General features: G+C 39.8%; 1 protein-coding gene across 3 annotated transcripts in view; it reads left to right on the top strand.

The window, feature by feature from the left end:
- LOC126416810 (transport and Golgi organization protein 1) overlaps positions 1-19819 on the top strand; it is a 168097-nt gene that overhangs the window by 118878 nt on the left and 29400 nt on the right. For 2 of the 3 annotated variants that reach the window (XR_007575531.1, XM_050084691.1), the window contains exons 12-13: positions 4080-4181; positions 14446-14544. Coding sequence is in view for 2 of the 3 variants with exons in the window: in XM_050084691.1 (XP_049940648.1) it covers positions 4080-4181; positions 14446-14544 (201 nt within the window). In the remaining variant the exon portion in view is untranslated. The remainder of the gene's footprint in view (positions 1-4079; positions 4182-14445; positions 14545-19819) is intronic. The other variant, XM_050084692.1, reaches the window with a different exon arrangement.

Below are 19819 nucleotides of genomic sequence, written 5' to 3'. Positions count from 1 at the left end.
GCCACCTAACCACCCCGTGATCAACCTCCAGGAATTCCTTACCGCAAACTTGGCCTCATCATCCTTCCCCAGGTCTCTTGCTAAACACTAATCTTTTGATAGAAGAAAAGATAGCAATACATAACCTGAAAATAGATCCAAACCTAATCATCCTCCATGTGTATAAAGGCTGCACCACTGTTGTGTTGAGACAGAGTGACTACCTGTCGGAAGGCACCTGCCGACTGTCTGACTCCTCCACCTACAAGCTCTGCAAGAGTGATCCCATCCCGTAAGTCCAATATAATCTCCAATCCCTACTGAAGTCCATAACCCCTTGCATCCACACCTATGTCCACATTAAACCCACTAATCTCCAACAGTGCCTGCATTTTAACAGTTGCCATCCCTTACACACCAAAAAATCTGCAGTGATGAGAACTACTTTGCCCAGTATGCTGAAGGCCTCACAAATGCATACATAGACAGGCAGTATCCCCCAAACCTAGTCTACAAACAGATTTCCTGTGCCATATCCTCCCACCACCCCCTAGAATTATCAGCCACAAAGGAATGGCCCCTTCATCTCCCAGTATCACTCTGGACTGGAAAAACTGAACCATATCCTTTGCCAGGGCTTTCACTATCTATCTTCCTGTTCTGAAATGAGGGACATCCTACACAAGATCCTTCCAACCCTTTTTAAGGTGGTGTCCTGTTGTCCACCGAACCTACAAATCTTAGTCTATCCCTATGCCACTCCCATTCCCACTCCCAACCCCTGTCAACAGGGATCATATCCATGTGACAGACCAATGTGCCTACCCTATCCACCCACGTAGCAACTCGTATCCCAGTCCTGTCACCGGCTTGTCATACCCCATCAGAGATCAGGTCACCTGTGAAAGCAGCCCTGCCATCTACCAGCTGTGCTACAAATACTGTGGCCTTTTACATTCATATGACTACCAACCAGCTGCCCACAAAGATGAATGGCCTCCACAGAACAGTTGTCAAGGAACAAAGTTGACCATCCTGTGCTACAACATTGAGCTGAGCACAGCATGCTCAATTTCAATGGTTGCTGCACAACCCAAGCCATCTGGATCCTTCCCTCAACCATCAGCTTCTCTGACCTACACAGATGGGGTTTATCCTTACAACTGATCCTGCATTCTTGCAATTGTCCTGGCCTCAATCACAGTTTCCCCTTCCTGCTTCCTTTCACCCCCTCCCAATTCGTGTACCTACATTGCCTCCAAATTCCTCTTTCTGTCCTATTTTTACATTAGATTCTCGCATTTTTATGTCCATCAGTTTTGTAGCAAATAAAATAAATTAAAGTATGGAACTCTGTTGGTGTATGATGTCCAGTAAGGAGACAGAACGGCTTCCACATGTTGTTGTAGAAGCTTACTGAGTAGTGTAGAATTGCTCACAAATGACACTACACATCTTTGTGTAATAGAAGTAGTCACTTAGACCTGTAGCTGTTTGGAAATGAAGTTTTTCAGAATGGTATTCTTATATAAAACATTATGTGTCAGATCTGAATAAAACCTCAAGATTTCAACAGTTGCAACCGTTAACATTTACAGGAGCAACTGACATGATGGCTGCTGCTGTGGTGCCTTTTGCAGCCCATAGACAGTTTGTGATTGGTTGGTGTGTGTCATGCTGCCATAGATAGTGTCAACACCTGCACTGGTGGCGGCGGCATCAGTCTCGTAGGAGCATAAACAATGCAGTGAATTTCTCCGTATCTTCTCAGAGCTGAGAGGTAGCTTCTGTACTCCAGTCTGCAATGTCACATCCAGCAAAATCGATAGGATCCTGGGAATTTGAGACATAAGACCTCTTTCCTGACCACCTGAAAAGATAAGGTGCTGGACCCAGTTAAGGACAGATCATTACCTAAGGGTCCCTGAGGTTTATAAGATACCTTGTGAGGGCAGAAACAACTGCATTGGATAGTCCACCTGTAACATTTCCAACCACTGTGCAAAACACCAATGGTACATTAAAATCAAGTACAGCCTCACAAATTAAAGGCTAATGAAACTAGAATCTTGCCCTTGCTTCCACATACTGGGATTCTGTTGTGAGAGACTGTAGAAATTGGAATGTACATGAATAACTTCAACCAGGACAGTGGATGTAATCTTTGTGGAGTTGGATGCAAGCTCTCAACACTGAGAAGATACAAATAAATAATTTGCTAAGTTATTTACACTTGTATGGGAGCTGTGGTGCCACCAATGTAGATGTTGACATAATCTATGTCATCATGACATAATGACAATGCAAGCCAACCCATCACAAATGGTCTATCATCAATAAAAGACTACCATAACAGCAGCCATGAGTCAGTTGCTCCTGACAAAGATGATGATGGTGACTCTTGATAGCTTGAGGTTTTACCCAGGGTTGACACAGCAATAAAATTGGAAATGATCTGCAGCTGTTTCTTAGGCGTTTTCATCCGGAGCATTTCTGAAAATAGTGTACACAGGTACTGGGGTTGCACAAAAATATGGAAACACTGTGAGAAATGCATTCTTGAACATAAATGCAGATGCTAGCCAAGCGTGCAGGTTGTGCTGTTGTATTTGATCATGAACAGTACTTGTGCAGTGTCCTCAATGCATTGGAAGTGTCAGTCATGGTCAGAACAGTGAGATCTATGTGTTGAGTGACCATGACAGTCAGTCATTGAAGAGGATTGTGACGAAAATTAGGGGAAAATAGCTGCAAAAGTCACTACAGAACTGAATATCTTACTTGCAAAACCTGTCAGCACCAAAATAGCACAAAGGGAACCCCATAAATAGGAAATTGTAGGGCAAGCGAGAAATCTTGAACCACCCACCAGCGATGCAAATGCTCGTAACAGAAGAATATGATGCTGGAGCCATAAAACCTGGATTATGGAACAATGGAAAAAAGTTATTTCGTTGCATGAGTCTTGTTTCACACTGTTTGCAACTTCTGGACAAATATACATCCCAAGAGTGAAACATGGTGGAGGTTCCGTAGAGATTTGGGCAGCCATATCGTGGTATACCATGGGCCCCATTGTTACTCTGCAAAATCGCACCATTGACCAAGATATGTGACCATTTTTGCCAATCAGGTACATCCCGTGATAAAATGTTTGCTCCCAAGTAGTGATGCTGTGACCTAAGATGACAGGGCCCCTGTTCACAGAACTCGCATTGTCCAGGACTGGTTTTGTAAGCATGACGACGAATTGATGCATCTCCTGTAGTCACCATAGTCAGCAGATCTCAGTATCATTGAGCTGTTGTGGTCTTCTTTGGAGAGAATGGTGTACGATCACTACCCATCTCCATCATCATTACTTGAACTTGCCACTATTTTGCAGGAAGGATCTTATGAGACAGTCTTAAGAACCATACAGGTCTGTATTTATTCATCCTCCAATGAGTGGAAGCTGATTTGAATGCCTACAGTTTCCCTACACCGTATTAGAGGCGATAATGTGCTGTGTTTTTAGTGTTTCCATATTTTTGTCCACCCACTGTACATGCCCACTGTGTTGTCACAATTTCCAAATTGTCACAACTAGCTTACCTTATTAACTCCAACAATGCATTCTCTTCCGAAGTTCAGTTCATACTTGCTGAAAGATTTGTCAAAAGATTTTTGAAGTGTTGCCTGTTATTACTCAACCTACACTACACACTGATGTAGCCATCTTATATGGTGTTTCCTGGCAACTTTTACAACTATGCAGAAGAAAGGAAAGAAATCGCCACCTGTACGTCATCAGTGATGTAACAACATGAAGTGATATTTTCTAACAGTAGATATTGCTCTTTCTGAATGAGTTCCATCTATACAGTTTATTTCTGAGTGCATGTATTTGTGCTTAGTAATTCTGTCATTTTATAGTAGTCAGTAGGCAGTTACTTGATCAAATAAAAACAAAAAACCTGTATTACAAGTAAATGCAAAATCAGTAACATCAGCTTCTCTGCTTCATCATAACTGTAAATTATGGAAAACTACTTACTGTCTTCTAGAGGAAATATAGTTTCTTGATGAAAAATATAGAACTTGCAATTGTGTTGTTACAGGGAACTGGGCTTACAAGAAGCCATGTACATCCAGAAGGAAGGTGATGCTACCTCTACATATGAGAGAATAAAATCTTTGCAAGAGGAAATTGAAAATTACAAGTATGTATACATTATTATTACTATTATTGTTGTTGTTATTACATAAAATTGTATATGCAGCTCTGAGAAAAAAATTAAATAACGTGTCAATTACTTTACAAAGTAAACGTTATTAAAAAGAGTAATTTTTGTTAAAGTAATTGTGTAAAAGATAATATAAAACTTTTCAGATCTGCAGATTTGGGTGTTTGCTGCCTGCTAAATCTAGAATTAATATTAACTAGGCTATTTTCTTTAAATGATCACCGTAATTATGTATTGGGAAAATTGCAGCCTGATTAGAATGATAGTCAAATATAGACAGAAAAAATCTGTTTTCCAAGCAGCAAGATCCAGTCATAGAAAATATAAAAAAATCTAGTTTTTTAAACCAAATTTTCATTCACACAGCAAAAGGGAGAAAATGTTGGGAGGAAACCAAAGTAATTGGAATTAAGGAAAGCACTCAGAAATCGTAGGTGATGAGATAGACAGCAGGTCAGTGCAAAGGAACAATCAGTAATGAAATGCTAGACAGTGAAAGTATCATAGAGATGCTCAACTTCAGTGGCAGACACTCCAAGAGACACATTGTACATCATGGTGTGGCTTACTGTTTGAACTCAGCCAGGAGCCAATTAATATGTTGCTGCCCTCTACGCACATCTTGTGAGGAGACTGTGAAGGTAAAATTAGATTGCAGGTCATACAAAAACTTATCAACAGTTGTTCTTCTCGCACACCAGTTACGATTGGGACTGGAAAGGGAGGAAATGACAGTAATAGACTAAGAAGTCTCAGCCACATAAAGTAAAGTTGTCTGCAGATAATAGATGTAGACACTTAAATAAAAATGTATTTGAAGACCTTAGGGCCTAGAAGTTATGTAATGAGCACTAAATGTCTGAGGGCTAAAGTAGTTGCCACCTGAGGGATAGTGTATGCTGATAATCATATTGTTGAGTGACATGAAACAAATATCATCATGGGGGCACACTGAAAATAAAAACTATTTATTGAAAAAATAGTTAGTAATAGAGATACCAAAAAGAAAGTAGAAAGCCATTGCTGGTTTAAGCTATTGCTAAATGGGCGATATGAACCAAGCACATGATGTGCAACAGTGTCTCACATTTATTGCACCCAGAGTGGTAGCACATCAGTGCATTCCAACAGCCAGAGTAATCTGCTGCTATTATTATCTTTTCACCCAAGACACTGTGGCCACTGTCTCATTCCAGACCAAACTGGAAACTTCAAACAATGGAAGCTCCAGGTTGTAATATCAACAGTATTAGGGAAAGGATAGATTCCTACTCACCGTAAAGATGCCATGTTGGGTTGCAGACAGACCAGATGAAAAGACTGTTACACATTGAGCTTTATGGTCAAAGCCTTTTTCAGAAAGGAAACTGCGTACACATTCACATAAGTAAGCACATGTAATGTGCACATGACCACCAACTCTAGCAGCTAGGGCCGGAATGCAACTGTCATGTTGAGCCACAATCTGGAGTGGGGCCAGAAAAATGGAAGGATAGCAGGATATAGGTGGGAGGAGAGAGGAACACTGTCTAGTAGAGCATGCAAGGCTTAATGGAGGCAATAGAAAACTGCCAGGTGCAGCTTCGGGAGGTTGTGGAGTGGGGTTAATGGGGAGCAGAGACGAAGAGGAACAGAGAAAGGGAAGATGAACGGGTGCATTGGCAGGGAGTGGCACACAGTTAAGGTGACGGGATGTGAATAGGGAGGAGGTGATAGGTTAGAGGGGGCAGAAATTGTTTGGTGAAGAGAGTGGGGCAGTAGGTTACTGTAGGTTGAGGCTGGTATAATTTAGAGAGCGGAGAATGTGTTGTAAGGATAAATCCCATCAGTGCAGTTCAGAAAAGGTGGTGATGGAGGGCAGGACCATAGATTGCCTGGATTGTGAAGGAGCCATTGAAATCAAGCATGCTATGTTCAGCTGCATGTTGTGCCAAAGGGTGACACCTTCCCTCCACCATCAGCTTTCCTGAACTGTGCTGATCAGAGTTAACCTTACAACACATTCTCTGCTCCCGAAATTATACCTGCCTCAACCTAAAGTAACCTACTATCCCCTTACTCTCCAGCCAACAGTTTCCGTCCACTCTGTCCTACCACCATTAAATTAGAAGAATAAGGAAATAATTACTTTTGCCAGGAGTGAATGCACTGCTTATAACCTCGTGAGTTTAAACAGGAGCAGTCCTTTGTACAAGTTGCAGAATTTCTCTGAGATTGAAAACACTGCAAAATTTTTCAGTGACTGTGAATTTGTATGACACCACATAATTAACTAACTCCATGCAAATTGTATACTCTTTGCACATAGATTAGTCTGAAAGAATTAGACTGTATTCTGCACCAACCAGTCTTGTTTGTGTTGATGATGTGACTAAAAATGTGTTGAAGAATCCTGTGAAAAACTGTGAAATATCTGCTGTCATTTGAGTTTTCTTGGAGGAGTTAACCAACATTTTGGATGTAGCAGCATTTGCTGTTTGATGATCGTATTCACCTAATGTATGAGCATTGTGGAATATCTTCTCAAGGAATCATGACAGCCATGATGAATGCTCATATAATTGTCTGGTGGTGTCATTGTGACTGCAGCTTGTTCCAGAGGTGCCTGATGATGTAAACACAGATCTGTTCTCATGGCTACTAAAAAATTTGCAGTAGGTAGGAAGAAAAGAAATGTTCTCACAAAATGTAGGTTAACTAAGCTGTTCTGTAATCTGAACTTACTAGAAAAGGTGGATTAATGTTCACACTTCAAATTAACTTCATACTTTTCTAAGTCTTGTAATAATTTTCATATCACCTATGGCTGAACCACTAGTCTGGCATTTGGGGCAAGCAAGGTTCAAATCCCCATCATGCCTTCCATTCTATTTTCCATGGTTTCCATAAATTAGAAAAGTGCACAGCTTATTTTACTCTGTATGTCCTCCATCTGTAATTACTCTATTGTTGATGTTATGCTAAATGCTAATCTTCCTCCATTCCCACTGATAAGAAATAGCATTTGCTGTCTGAGAGTTGCCATTGTTTCCAAGTGCACTAATGCCACTCTTACACGCTCAGAATTCGAGGTTAAATAAATCTAAACAGTCAGATATTTCTTGCTAAAATGCACGCCCAGGCTCACAACTGTCTCCACGTCCCATATTTCCCCACCCACCCCCACAGTTAGATTTTCAATGACGTTTTTTTGTGCCACCTCGTTTCACCTGAGAACTCTTAATTCCGGTAAAGAGTTTAACCATGTAGTTCTTGTATACAGTACCATCTTTAATTGAAAAGCATCATTCAGCTTTTCTAATGGAATTGAGCTGTTTTGAAGTAATACAAAATATGAAACTTCCTGACAGATTAAAACTGTGTGCTGGACTGAGACTCGAACTTGGGACCTTTATCTTTCATGGGGAAGTGCTCTACCAACTGAGCTACCCAAGCACAACTCACGACCCATCCTCGGAGCTTTACTTCCACCAGTACCTCATCTCCTACCTTCCAAACTTCACAGAAGCTTTCCTGTGAAACTTGCAGAACTAGCACTCCTGGAAGAAAGGATATTGTGGAGACATGGCTTTGCCACAGCGTGGGGGATGTTTCCAGAACGAAATTTTCACTCTGCAGTGGAGTGTGCACTTATATGAAACTTCCTGGCAGGTTACAACTGTGTGCCTGATCGAGACTCGAACTCGGGACCTTTGTCTTTCACGGGCAAGTGCTCTACCAGATGAACTACCCAAGCACGACTCACGGAGTCCGGTAGTGCACTTGCCCGCAAAAGGCAAAGTTCCCTAGTTCAAGTGTTGGTCCGGCACACAGTTTTGATCTGCCAGGAAGTTTCGTATCAGCACACACTCTGCTGCAGAGTGAAAATTTCATTCTGTAATACAAAATAGTTCATGCAAAGTAGTTCGTCCAGCTCATGTCATATACGAGCATTCACAGTTCATCGTTTTGTGTCAAGATAACGAGTATTAAGTTAGTAGTGAGCATATGATTATGAAGATTAGTAGTGTGCCTGCATTGGTAATAGTCAATCAGTGCCTTGTCACAGACAGTGCCCTATTGCACTATATCCCAGGCTTTGATGTTTCAATCACAAAGCATGCTATTCTTTCTCCTGACACCATGACATTGGAGCTTCACGAATGGGAACTCGATTCATAAGATATTCTTAAGTCTCCAGCATCCATTTAGCACCACTTTACCCTGATCACCCCATATAATTTTTTATATACTGTCTAACGGGGTGATTTTGGACACTGGGGTGAATTCGGACAGTATGGCTTATTTGCTCTTTGCTTCTGCATAGAAACAAAGCGTTACTTATTTTAACATCCGTGCGCCAGTTATTTTAAGCACAAGATTGCATTTATTACTTTCCACAACTTTTATTTTGTGTCAGTTGTTTCCCTAGGTGAATAATTGACTAACAGTCTCAGTGTTAAAAATCCCTGCATTATCGTTAAGTGGAAACTTTCTGTTGTTGCGCTGAGCGGGAAGTTATTGTAACCGTAATTGTCGACGCGCTCAAAAGCTAACAGCATTGAGACAATTTCTGTACAAGTTTGTCGAATTTCTCGTGCAAGGTTATAAAATAACGATGGTTTTTTTGTAAAACTGTGTACTGTGTGGGGTGATTTCGGACGATGCCAAGAACGTATAAGAGCAAGAGAGGTGCTACAGTACAGTGTAATTATGACCTGGAACTTTTAGATAAATCTGTTCGTGGTATTCAGAGTGGTAAATTATCATACAGAAAAGCATGTGATTTGTATGGTATACCTAAATCAACCTTACAAAATAAAGTGCAGGAAGCACATCCGAAAAAAATGGGAGGACAGCCAGTGCTAAATAAAGAAGAAGAAGAAATGTCGAGCTATCTTGAGGGCTGCACATTGGAGATTTCCCTTCACTAAATTGGATATTAGATATTTAGATAAAGGCTACCTTGATAAATCTAGCAGAAAAGAGAAGAAATTTCGTAATATCTTGCCAGGAGAAGAATGGGAGCATTTATTCCTCAAACGACAGAAGAAGATCTTTCCGTTCGCTTAAGTGAAAATAACTAAATGAGCTCGTGCAGAAGTGAACAAAGAGACTGTTTATTTAAATTCTTGCAAAGTAAAAACTTACCTGTAATATATAAAATTCATTATATCATTCCATATCACTTATTCGTAACAAAGGGCTCCCTTAAAATGTGTAAAATGTCACCAAAATCAAATAAAAAGCATGTAGAATTTTAAAAAAAGGCAGTAACTGTCTGAATTCACTCTCTATATACTGTAACTTTGGACAGAGCTTTAAAAAACACGTGTCCGAAATCACCGCAATCCATGGGGTGACTTCGGACACTTTATTTAACTGCCTCAGATAAATATACCTACACATACACTTTCTGGTTCTGGGATATTTTATCCGTTATGTATATACCCTACCACTTTCATAACGATCAATTTAATCTAACAATATATACGAAAGATACAATCAAAATAACGACAAAACCGTCTGAAATCACTCCATTTGACGGTACTATTTAGTTCTTTATCAGCCTTATCATAATTTTCACTGTCATCATTGTCCATTTATTTATTTCCAGTTTTGGCCCTTCCATATAATTTGGAATAAACTATTTTTTTTCTGTCCTTTACTGTTTCTTTCTACGACATGCTATCTTTTCGCCTTCTTCCAGTTTCTCTGTTTCCTTCATCTCATCTGAGCTCTCATTTATCTTGAAATCTTCAGTTATCTGTGACTTGTGTGCTGCCCTCTGTGCTACTTGTAACTCAACTAGTTTTCAAATCTTATATTTCACCAACATGTGATAGTGTGTTTTCATTTCACACCTTTGCCCAGTTCTTCTGTGTATCCATTTCTGCATTTTTAATAACTTTCATGATTAATTTCCAATTATTCATTTTTCCTCAAATGCTTTCTTTTTCCTCACCAAATGAATGAATCTCTTTCCAAAACATTTTTTTTTTTTCTGTTTGTATTGAGTATTATTCTGTCTGCTGCCAGTTTGCATGTGTTATTTTTTTCTATCTATATATGAACCATGGACCTTGGCGTTGGTGGGGAGGCTTGTGTGCCTCAGCGATAGAGATGGCCATACCATAAGGTGCAACCACAACGGAGGGGTATCTCTTGAGAGGCCAGACAAAAGTGTGGTTCCTGAAGAGAGGCAGCAGCCTTTTCAGTAGTTGCAGGGGCAACAGTCTGGATGATTGACTGATCTGGCCTTGTAACACAAACCAAAACGGCCTTGCTGTGCTGGTACGGCGAACGGCTGAAAGCTAGGGTAAAATATCCTGGAGGTAAAATAGTCCCCCCATTTGGATCTCTGGGCGGGGACTACTCAAGAGGACGTCGTTATCAGGAGAAAGAAAATTGGCGTTCTACGGATCGGAGTGTGGAATGTCAGATCCCTTATTCGTGCAGGTAGGTTAGAAAATTTAAAAAGGAAAATGGATAGGTTAAAGTTAGATATAGTGGGAATTATTGGAGTTCGGTGGCAGGAGGAACAAGACTTTTGGTCAGGTGAATACAGGGTTATAAATACAAAATCAAATAGGGGTAATGCAGGAGTAGGTTTAATAATGAATAAAAAAATGGGAGTGCGGGTAAGCTACTACAAACAGCATGGTGAACACATTATTGCGGCCAAGATAGACATGACGGCCATGCCTACTACAATAGTACAAGTTTATATGCCAACTAGCTCTGCAGGTGATGAAGGAATTGATGAAATGTTTGATGAGATAAAAGAAATTATTCAGGTAGTCAAGGGAGACGAAAATTTAATAGTCATGGGTGACTGGAATTCGAGAGTAGGGAAAGGGAGAGATGGAAACATAGTAGGTGAATATGGATTGGGGGAAAGAAATGAAAGAGGAAGCCGTCTGGTAGAATTTTGCACAGAGCATAACTTAATCATAGCTAACACTTCAAGAATCATGAAAGAAGGTTGTATACCTGGAAGAATCCTGGAGGTACTAAAAGGTATCAGATAGATTACATAATGGTAAGACGGAGATTTAGGAACCAGGTTTTAAATTGTAAGACATTTCCAGGGGCAGATGTGGATTCTGACCACAATCTATTGGTTATGAACTGCAGATTGAAACTGAAGAAACTGCAAAAAGGCGGGAATTTAAGGAGATGGGACCTGGATAAACTGAAAGAACCAGAGGTGGTACAGAGTTTCAGGCAGAGCATAAGGGAACAATTGACAGGAATGGGGGAAAGACATACAGTAGAAGAAGAATGGTTAGCTCTGAGGGATGAAGTAGTGAAGGCAGCAGAGGTTCAAGTAGGTAAAGGATGAGGGCTAGTAGAAATCCTTGGGTAACAGAAGAAATATTGAATTTAATTGATGAAACGAGAAAATATAAAAACGCAGTAAATGAAGCAGGCAAAAAGGAGGAATACAAACGTCTCAAAAATGAGATCGACAGGATGTGCAAAATGGCTAAGCAAGCATGACTTGAGGACAATGTAAGGATGTAGAGGCTTGTCTCACTAGGGGTAAGATAGATACTGCCTACAGGGAAATTAAAGAGAACTTTGGAGAAAAGTGAGCCAGTTGTATGAATATCAAGAGCTCAGATGGAAACCCAGTTCTATGTAAGGAAGGGATAGCAGAAAGGTGGAAGGAGTTTATAGTGGGTCTATACAAGGGCGATGTGCTTGAGGACAATGTTATGGAAGAGGATGAAGATGAAATGGGAGATACAATACTGCGTAAAGAGTTTGACAGAGCACTGAAAGACCTGAGTCGAAACAAGTCCCCGGGAGTAGACAACATTCCGTTGGAACTACTGACGACCTTGAGAGAGCCAGTCCTGACAAAACTAGCATCTGGAGAGCAAGATGTATGAGACAGGCGAAATACCCTCAGACTTCTAGAAGAATATAATAATTCCAATCCCAAAGAAAGCAGGTGTTGACAGAAGTGAAAATTACCGAACTGTCATTTTAATAAGTCACAGCTGCAAAGTACTAATGCGAATTCTTTACAGACAAATGGAAAAACTGGTAGAAGCCGACCTCGGGAAGATCAGTTTGGAATCCGTAGAAATGTTGGAAAACGTGAGGCAATACTGACCCTACGACTTATCTTAGAAAATAGATTAAGGAAAGGCAAACCTACATTTCTAGCATTTGTAGACTTAGAGAAAGCTTTTGACAATGTTGACTGGAATACTCTCTTTCAAATTCTGAAGGTGGCAGGGCTAAAATACAGGGAGTGAAAGGCTATTTACAATTTGTACAGAAACTAGACGGCAGTTATAATAGTCGAGGGGCATGAAAGGAAAGCAGCAGTTGGGAAGGGAGTGAGACAGGGTTGTAGCCTCTCCCCGATGTTATTCAATCTATATATTGAGCAAGCAGTGGAGGAAACAAAAGAAAAATTTGGAGTAGGTATTAAAATCCATGGAGAAGAATAAAAACTTTGAGGTTCGCCGATGACATTGTAATTCTGTCAGAGACAGCAAATTACTTGGAAGAGCAGTTGAACGGAATGGACAGTGTCTTGAAAGGAGGATATAAGATGAACATCAACAAAAGCAAAACAAGGATAATGGAATGTAGGCGAATTAAGTCGGGTGATGCTGAGGGAATTGGATTAGGAAATGAGACCCTTAAAGTAGTAAAGGAGTTTTGCTATTTGGGTAGCAAAATAACTGATGATGGTCAAAGTAGAGAGGATATAAAATGTAGACTGGCGATGGCAAGGAAAGCGTTTCTGAAGAAGAGAAATTTGTTAACATCGAGTATAGATTTAAGTGTGAGGAAGTCGTGTCTGAAAGTATTTTTTTGGAGTGTAGCCATGTATGGAAGTGAAACATGGAAGATAAATAGTTTGGACAAGAAGAGAATAGAAGCTTTCGAAATGTGGTGTTACAGAAGAATGCTGAAGATTAGGTGGGTAGATCACATAACTAATGAGGAGGTATTGAATAGAATTGGGGAGAAGAGGAGTTTGTGGCACAACTTGACAAGAAGAAGGAACCGGTTGGTAGGATATATTCTGAGGCATCAAGGAATCACAAATTTAGCATTGAAGGGCAGCGTTGAGGATAAAAATCGTAGAGGGAGACCAAGAGATGAATACACTAAGCAGATTCAGAAGGATATATGTTGCAGTAAGTACTGGGAGATGAAGCAGCTTGCACAGGATAGAGTAGCATGGAGAGATGCATCAAACCAGTCTCAGGACTGAAGACCACAACAACAACAACATCTATATATTTTGATTACAATTTAAAATTTTTATGCTTAGCTATTTACCATTGTAAAGGTAGTTTAGGAAGTAATATTACACATCTTCATTTACCTAGTCAAAGATTAAGATTTAAAATTTTAAGTGGGAGATGTGTGCATGCAATTTCAGATGATTCCAGCAGATTTTGTACCAATAGTGACTTGTTAAGAAGGATATCAATTTCAATGTCAGATTACTAGCAGCAGCATCAAAACAAATTAGTATTGATATGTCAAAAATATTGATATTTAGTTTGTCAGAGTCTTGATGCTGTTACAAGTGCTGTGGGGCAGTAGTTTCAGAAAATTAAGACAACATAAAAATCAGCATCAGAGCTGCAAGATCTGCCATGTGCTCAACATCCAGGGGGGGAAGCTCCTGACGTGCTGAACAACACATATTTCATTATTTGTATGGTTTACTCCACCACAATAAGAGGATTGTTGAAACAACTTTTTATGACATAAAGTGTGTGTTTAGTTATTGAGCTCTTCTAATATTCAATAGTCTGTGCAAAATTGTTTCTGAAAGCCTGACAGAGAATAGTTTCTCAGGAAGACAATTTTATATTTTTATGGATGATCATTTTATCGTGCCAAGCATTCTGTATTTTTATAGAAGCCCCAAGGATGTGAGGAAAATATCATTATTGCAGACAGGTGGTTAGCGAAAAACATACTATTAATGATCTAGTCTGTAAAGTGATGTATTCCATACAGGCAGCGACTGTGTTAGTTACCAAACCTCAGAAAAGAAGATAACAAACATAACAAATATGCATTGATAGACCCACTATTGTATTTATTTTTTTTTTAATTTTTGTTGAATATGTTCTTAGGGAGAAAATATGGAATGTCACTGTTTGAATAACTCTCATGTGTAAAATTAGTTGCAGTGCTTCTTTATGATGTCCGCTGTATTCCTACTCATAATTTTACATTGTTTTTGACAATAGTTTTTGTATGTATGATTCAGTGGTGTGGTGTCACCCGTGGAAATGGCAGTTGCTCAAAACTGTGTGCACTCACCAGAGAAGAAGATGGAAAGTGACAAAATAATGCGAGATTGTCTTGGGTACTTTGGAATTTTTATTTCCCTGTAAAGAGAACTTAGACTGCTATCATCCTGTAGACTTACACTGCTTGATCACACAAAGGTAGTGTTATATTACAGCTTTTGCTCCAAATATTGTGATACAGGCTTCATTTGTTTACCTCGTACAATGGTAGTTTGAAAAGTTCTCAGAATGGAATAAAAAGAAACGATGTATGTCAATGAAACTGTTTTTCATTTTTCAGTATGGTGTCTATGTAAAGTAACACACTTGGTCCAGTAATATTCCAGTGCCTTAATCTCATCTTGAAAATTAGATTCCTCCGGGCCTGCAAAATACCCATCAACTTTGTCTGTTAGTTCTTCATTTGCTACTGCTAATTTCTTAGGATACTGTAGGTGCTCTGTGTGGTGCTGTGCAGTAGTGCAGTCTGTCCAACATAAGAAGAAAAATTTTCAGCTTGGGGAAAAATTGGAAGTCTGATGGATTCAAATCATGTGAACAAGGCAGGTGTGGCAACAAGTCATATCTTCATGTATTTTAGCCATAGCAACAACACTTGCGTGAGGGCAGACATTGTTTGTTGAAAGATGATTTTCTTCTTTGCCAGTCTTGGTGTTTTTTCACATTTATTTTGCTGTAGTTGGTCCAAGAGGTTAGCGTAGTATTGTCCCATAATTGTTTGACCAGTGGAAAGATCATCTATTGGCTAAATCCCTTTTGCATCCCAGAGAACTGATGCCAGTGGTTGACCATTTTCCCTTTGCTTTCTTTGGTGGTGGTGATGGTGGTGGTGGTGGTGGTGGTGAATCAGTGTTTCCACTTCTTTGATTGTTGTTTTGTCTTTGGGGTATGGTAGTGGACTCAAGTTGTATCTGTGGTTACATACCAGTGCAAAAGATCTGGTTGGTTGCTCTGAAAATGGATCAAACATTGTTCGGACATTTCCATTCTGACGCGTTTCTGATCCCGCATTAAGAATCATGGCAGCTATCAAGCAGATAATTTTCTTATATCCAATTCAACTGTCAAAATGTGATAGGCTCGTTCAGAATGACATGACTACTGTTTGAGCAATTTCTCACATATTCAGTTGCCAATCTTCCATGACCATTTTATGTAATTGAAAGAGCAGAGCCCCAGCCTGTTCTGAATATGAACATGAATTTCCTTTGCATTCAAATCGTTCTTTATGATGTACCTAACCTCTGCTTGACTCTCTCTCTCTCTCTCTCTCTCTCTCTCTCTCTCTCTCTCTCTCTCTCTTCCCCGATCATCACAAATCACTACAAGGAGTGACAGAGAGACTTCTGCACCATAGATCTTTACCCAGATCATAGATGCATCACATGTTTACTCATAAAAGATGACCTTCTATTACACAGCAACCTTGTTACACTAGCACTGACACTTGGTGGAGATTTCACCAATTTTTCAAACTACACTCGTACCTTAGATTGTCCAGTCCTGTATACAGCTCTAATTTGTTCCAAATTCCTCTTCAAGTGTGGAAATACGGTAAGGATCTTTTTTTATCACACAATTAAACAATAAAATCATGACTCCTTAACAGGTTGATTGAATAAAACATGATTTGTAGTTCCTCCAAATTTGGATAAAATCCTAAGCCTCTAACAGTTGGCTCTATTGCGTTCCTCGTGGGAAGCAGCTAACAGTTGGGTATGAAACTTTGACTTTATATCCATATTTGACACACAGTCTACTATCCAAAAGTGCCAACACAAAATAATTTGCAACCATGCTACCGATGTTTCAGTTAACAATGCATCCAGTTGAGACAAAAGTATGCTGTTGATTGCAAAAAATGATAAAGTAACTGATCATCTGTCACATAGTACTGGATGATGACTGGAGTATATGAGAAATGAAATGGTGGGAGACTGAGAGGTGGTGGCCTGGGAATAGTCTTATTTTTACACTATTTTGTCTTCTTTAATGGAATACTTAGCAGATTACAAATGCGTAGTTTCACAGCAATATTAAAGTGACAACATTTTTTCATGCTTCCAGGCGAATCAATTGGTTAAGAACTCATCAACTTTCATCCAAATACTCCTTAGCCATTGTCAAGTAGCGGCTGTTATGTAGCTGCTGCTGCCCTTACATAGCAGTGCTACTGCCTGTAATGTCACTGATACCCCATCTGGTGCCATATAAAGTAATATTTCAGTTGCAAGACTATCACACTCACGTCAGTTATTTGATGGCCATGTCTCAAGTGGTTCTTAGCAGCAAACTGCTGTCTTTATTGAAGGTGTTTTCAGAAGTTTCAGCTTAAGTGCCTCTTTTATAATGCTATCCCAGGAACTGTTTGACAATAGATGTCTCACTGAAATCAATTTGTTGAACATTTTCCAGAACATGTTTTGCTACTGCTAATTTCTTAGGATACTGTAGGTGCTCTGTGTGGTGCTGTGCAGTAGTGCAGTCTGTCCAACATAAATTTTTGACAACACCTCCAATAAAGATGGCAGTCTGCAGCTAAGTAGCACCTGAGCATCAGAAGGTTGAAACAGACGTGGTGACCTTGCAACCAAACAGTCAGCTTATGCCGAAGACTTCTGGCGTAAGAAGTCATCCTCATTCTGCCAGCGGCCTTGTCAAAGAGGATGGAGGAGCAGACAGGTTCAGGGCACTCTCTTGCCCTTGGTATGTGGAAATGCGTCTAAAAGGTCATCTATGGCACGAGGATGCAGAAGACAATAGTAAACATTCATTAAAGACGCATAGCATGTATCCACAGGACTTGTGGCCTGTAGTTGAAAAATTGTCATCATGATCTCTCCATTGGCAAAAGATTCTGCAGTATTCCCCCAATCTAGGTATAGTGGGTGTCAATGAAGTTAAACCGAAAGAAACAAGGATTTCTGGTCAGATGAGTATAGGATAATATCAACAGCAGCAGAAAATGGTATAATGGGAATAGGATTCATATCTATAGGAAGATAGGACAGGTTACTGTGAACAGTTAAGTTGCAGGGTTGTTCTCATCAGAATTGACAGCACATCAACACCAACAACAATGAGTCAGGTATACATGCCAATGTCGCAAGCAGAAGATGAATAGGTAGTGAAAGTATATGAGGTATTGAATGGGTAATTCCATACATAAAAGAAGATGAAAATCTAATAGCCATGGGGGATTGGAATGCTGCTGTAGTGGAAGGAGTAGAAGAATGCGTACAGGAGATTGTGGGCTTGGTAGTAGGAATGAGAGAGGAGAAAGACTAGTGGAGTTCTGCAGTAAATATCAGATGGTAACAGTGAATATTCTGTTCATTTCATTTTTTCATTTAAACACTATCAGAGTAGCCCACCACCTGAGTTACTAAGGTGGGTCGTGTCCTACTTAAGACAAGTGACAAGCCAGGCAGCATTAGGTCTCTTAGCCACAATGGCTGCTTGCAAGTTAGGTTGGCTTGACAAGCCCCCATTCCATTACAGTCCCTGCCACATGGAGGCAGACCTTTTTCTAATGTTTCTGCCCTGGCTGTTGAATATTCTGTTAAAGAATCACAAGAAGAGGTAGTATACAGGAAATGAAAATGATCATATGGCATTTATTGGCTAGGATATCCACTTCAGGGTTCGGCCGCCATATTGCAAGTCATTTTAGTTGACGCCACTTCAGTGACTTGCTTGTACATGATGATGAAGGACAAACAACACCCAATCCCATGCCTTGCTTGGTAGGTAGTAACACTACTGCTGCGCTATGGAGGCAGACAGTATACAGGGAGATTACAGTTAGATTACATCGTGATCAGGCAGAGATTCCAGAATCAGATATTGTATTATAAGGCATACCCAAGAGCTGATACAGACTCGGATCACAATTTAGTAATGAAGAGAAGGTTGAAGTTCAAGAAACTAGTCAGGAAGAACCAATGCACAAAGAAGTGTGGTGCAGAAGTTCTAAGGAATGAAGAGGTGTGCTTGAAGTTCTCTGAAGCTAGAGATGCTGCAATAATGAATGGCTCAGTAGGCAGTTCAGTTGAAGAGGAATGGGTATATCTGAAAATGGCAATCATAGAAGTTGGAGAGACATCATAGGTACAAGGAAGGAAGTATGCAAAGAAATCATTGGTAACAGAAGAAAGACTTCAGTTGACCAATGAAATAAATACATAGAGAAATGTTCAGGAACACTGAAATATAAGTCACTTAGAAATAGGAAGTGCAGGGAAACTAAGGTGAAATTGCTACATGAAAGAGTGTCAGAAGACAGACTCAGCATAGGGAAAAGTCAAAACAACCTTTGACAAAATTAAAAGTAATGGTGGTAACACGAGTGCAATGCGGATTCCACTGTTAAATGCAGAAGACAGAGTGGATAAGTGGAAAGAGAGTACATTGAGGGCTTCTGTGAGTTGGAGGACGTATCAGATGATGTGATAAACAGAAGTTAGTAGGAAAGAGATAGTGGATCCAATATTAAATCAGAAGTTAGAGGAGCTGTGGAAGACTTTCAATCAAATGAGGCAGGAGGGATAGAGGACATTCCATCGGAATTTCTGAAACCTTCGGGCAACGTGGCAACAAAATGGTTATTCATATTGGTGTGTCGAACGTATGAGATTGGCGTTATACCATAAGACTTTCAGAAAAACATCATTCACACATTTCCAAATATGGCAAGACCTGAGAAATCCAGTAATTATCACACAATCAGCTTAACTGCTCATGCATCCAAGTTGCTGACAAGAATAATATACAGAAGTATGGGAAGGACAATTGAGGATCTGTTAGATGATGACCAGTTTGGCTTTAGGAAAGGTAAAGACACCAGAGAGATTGATAATGGAAGCAAGACTCAAAAAACGCAAGACACAGAAAAAGTGTTCGACAATGTAAAATGGAGCAAGATCTTCAAAATCCTGAGAAAAATAAGGGTAAGCTGTAAGCAAAGACAGGTAATATGCAATATGTACAAGAACAAAGAGGGAACAATAAAAGTGTAAGACCAAGAACAATGTGCACAAATTAAAAATGTTTTATAGTCAGTAATGTAGTCTTTCTCACTTGCTGCTCAGTCTACACATCGAAGAAACAGTGATGTAAATAAAAGAAGGGTTCAAGAGTGGAATTAAAATTCAAGGTGAAAGTATGTCAATGTTAAGATTTGCTGATTACGTTGCTATCGTTAGTGAAAATGAAGAAGAATTATAGGATCTGCTGAATGGAATGAACAGTCGAACAAGTACAAAATATGGATTGAGAGTAAATTGGAGAAAGATGAAAGGAATGAGAAGTAGCAGAAATGAGAACAGCAAC

Source organism: Schistocerca serialis, chromosome 8, assembly GCF_023864345.2.
Source record: "Schistocerca serialis cubense isolate TAMUIC-IGC-003099 chromosome 8, iqSchSeri2.2, whole genome shotgun sequence".
Lineage (NCBI taxonomy): Eukaryota > Metazoa > Arthropoda > Insecta > Orthoptera > Acrididae > Schistocerca > Schistocerca serialis.
This window is presented reverse-complemented; position numbering and strand designations above follow the sequence as displayed.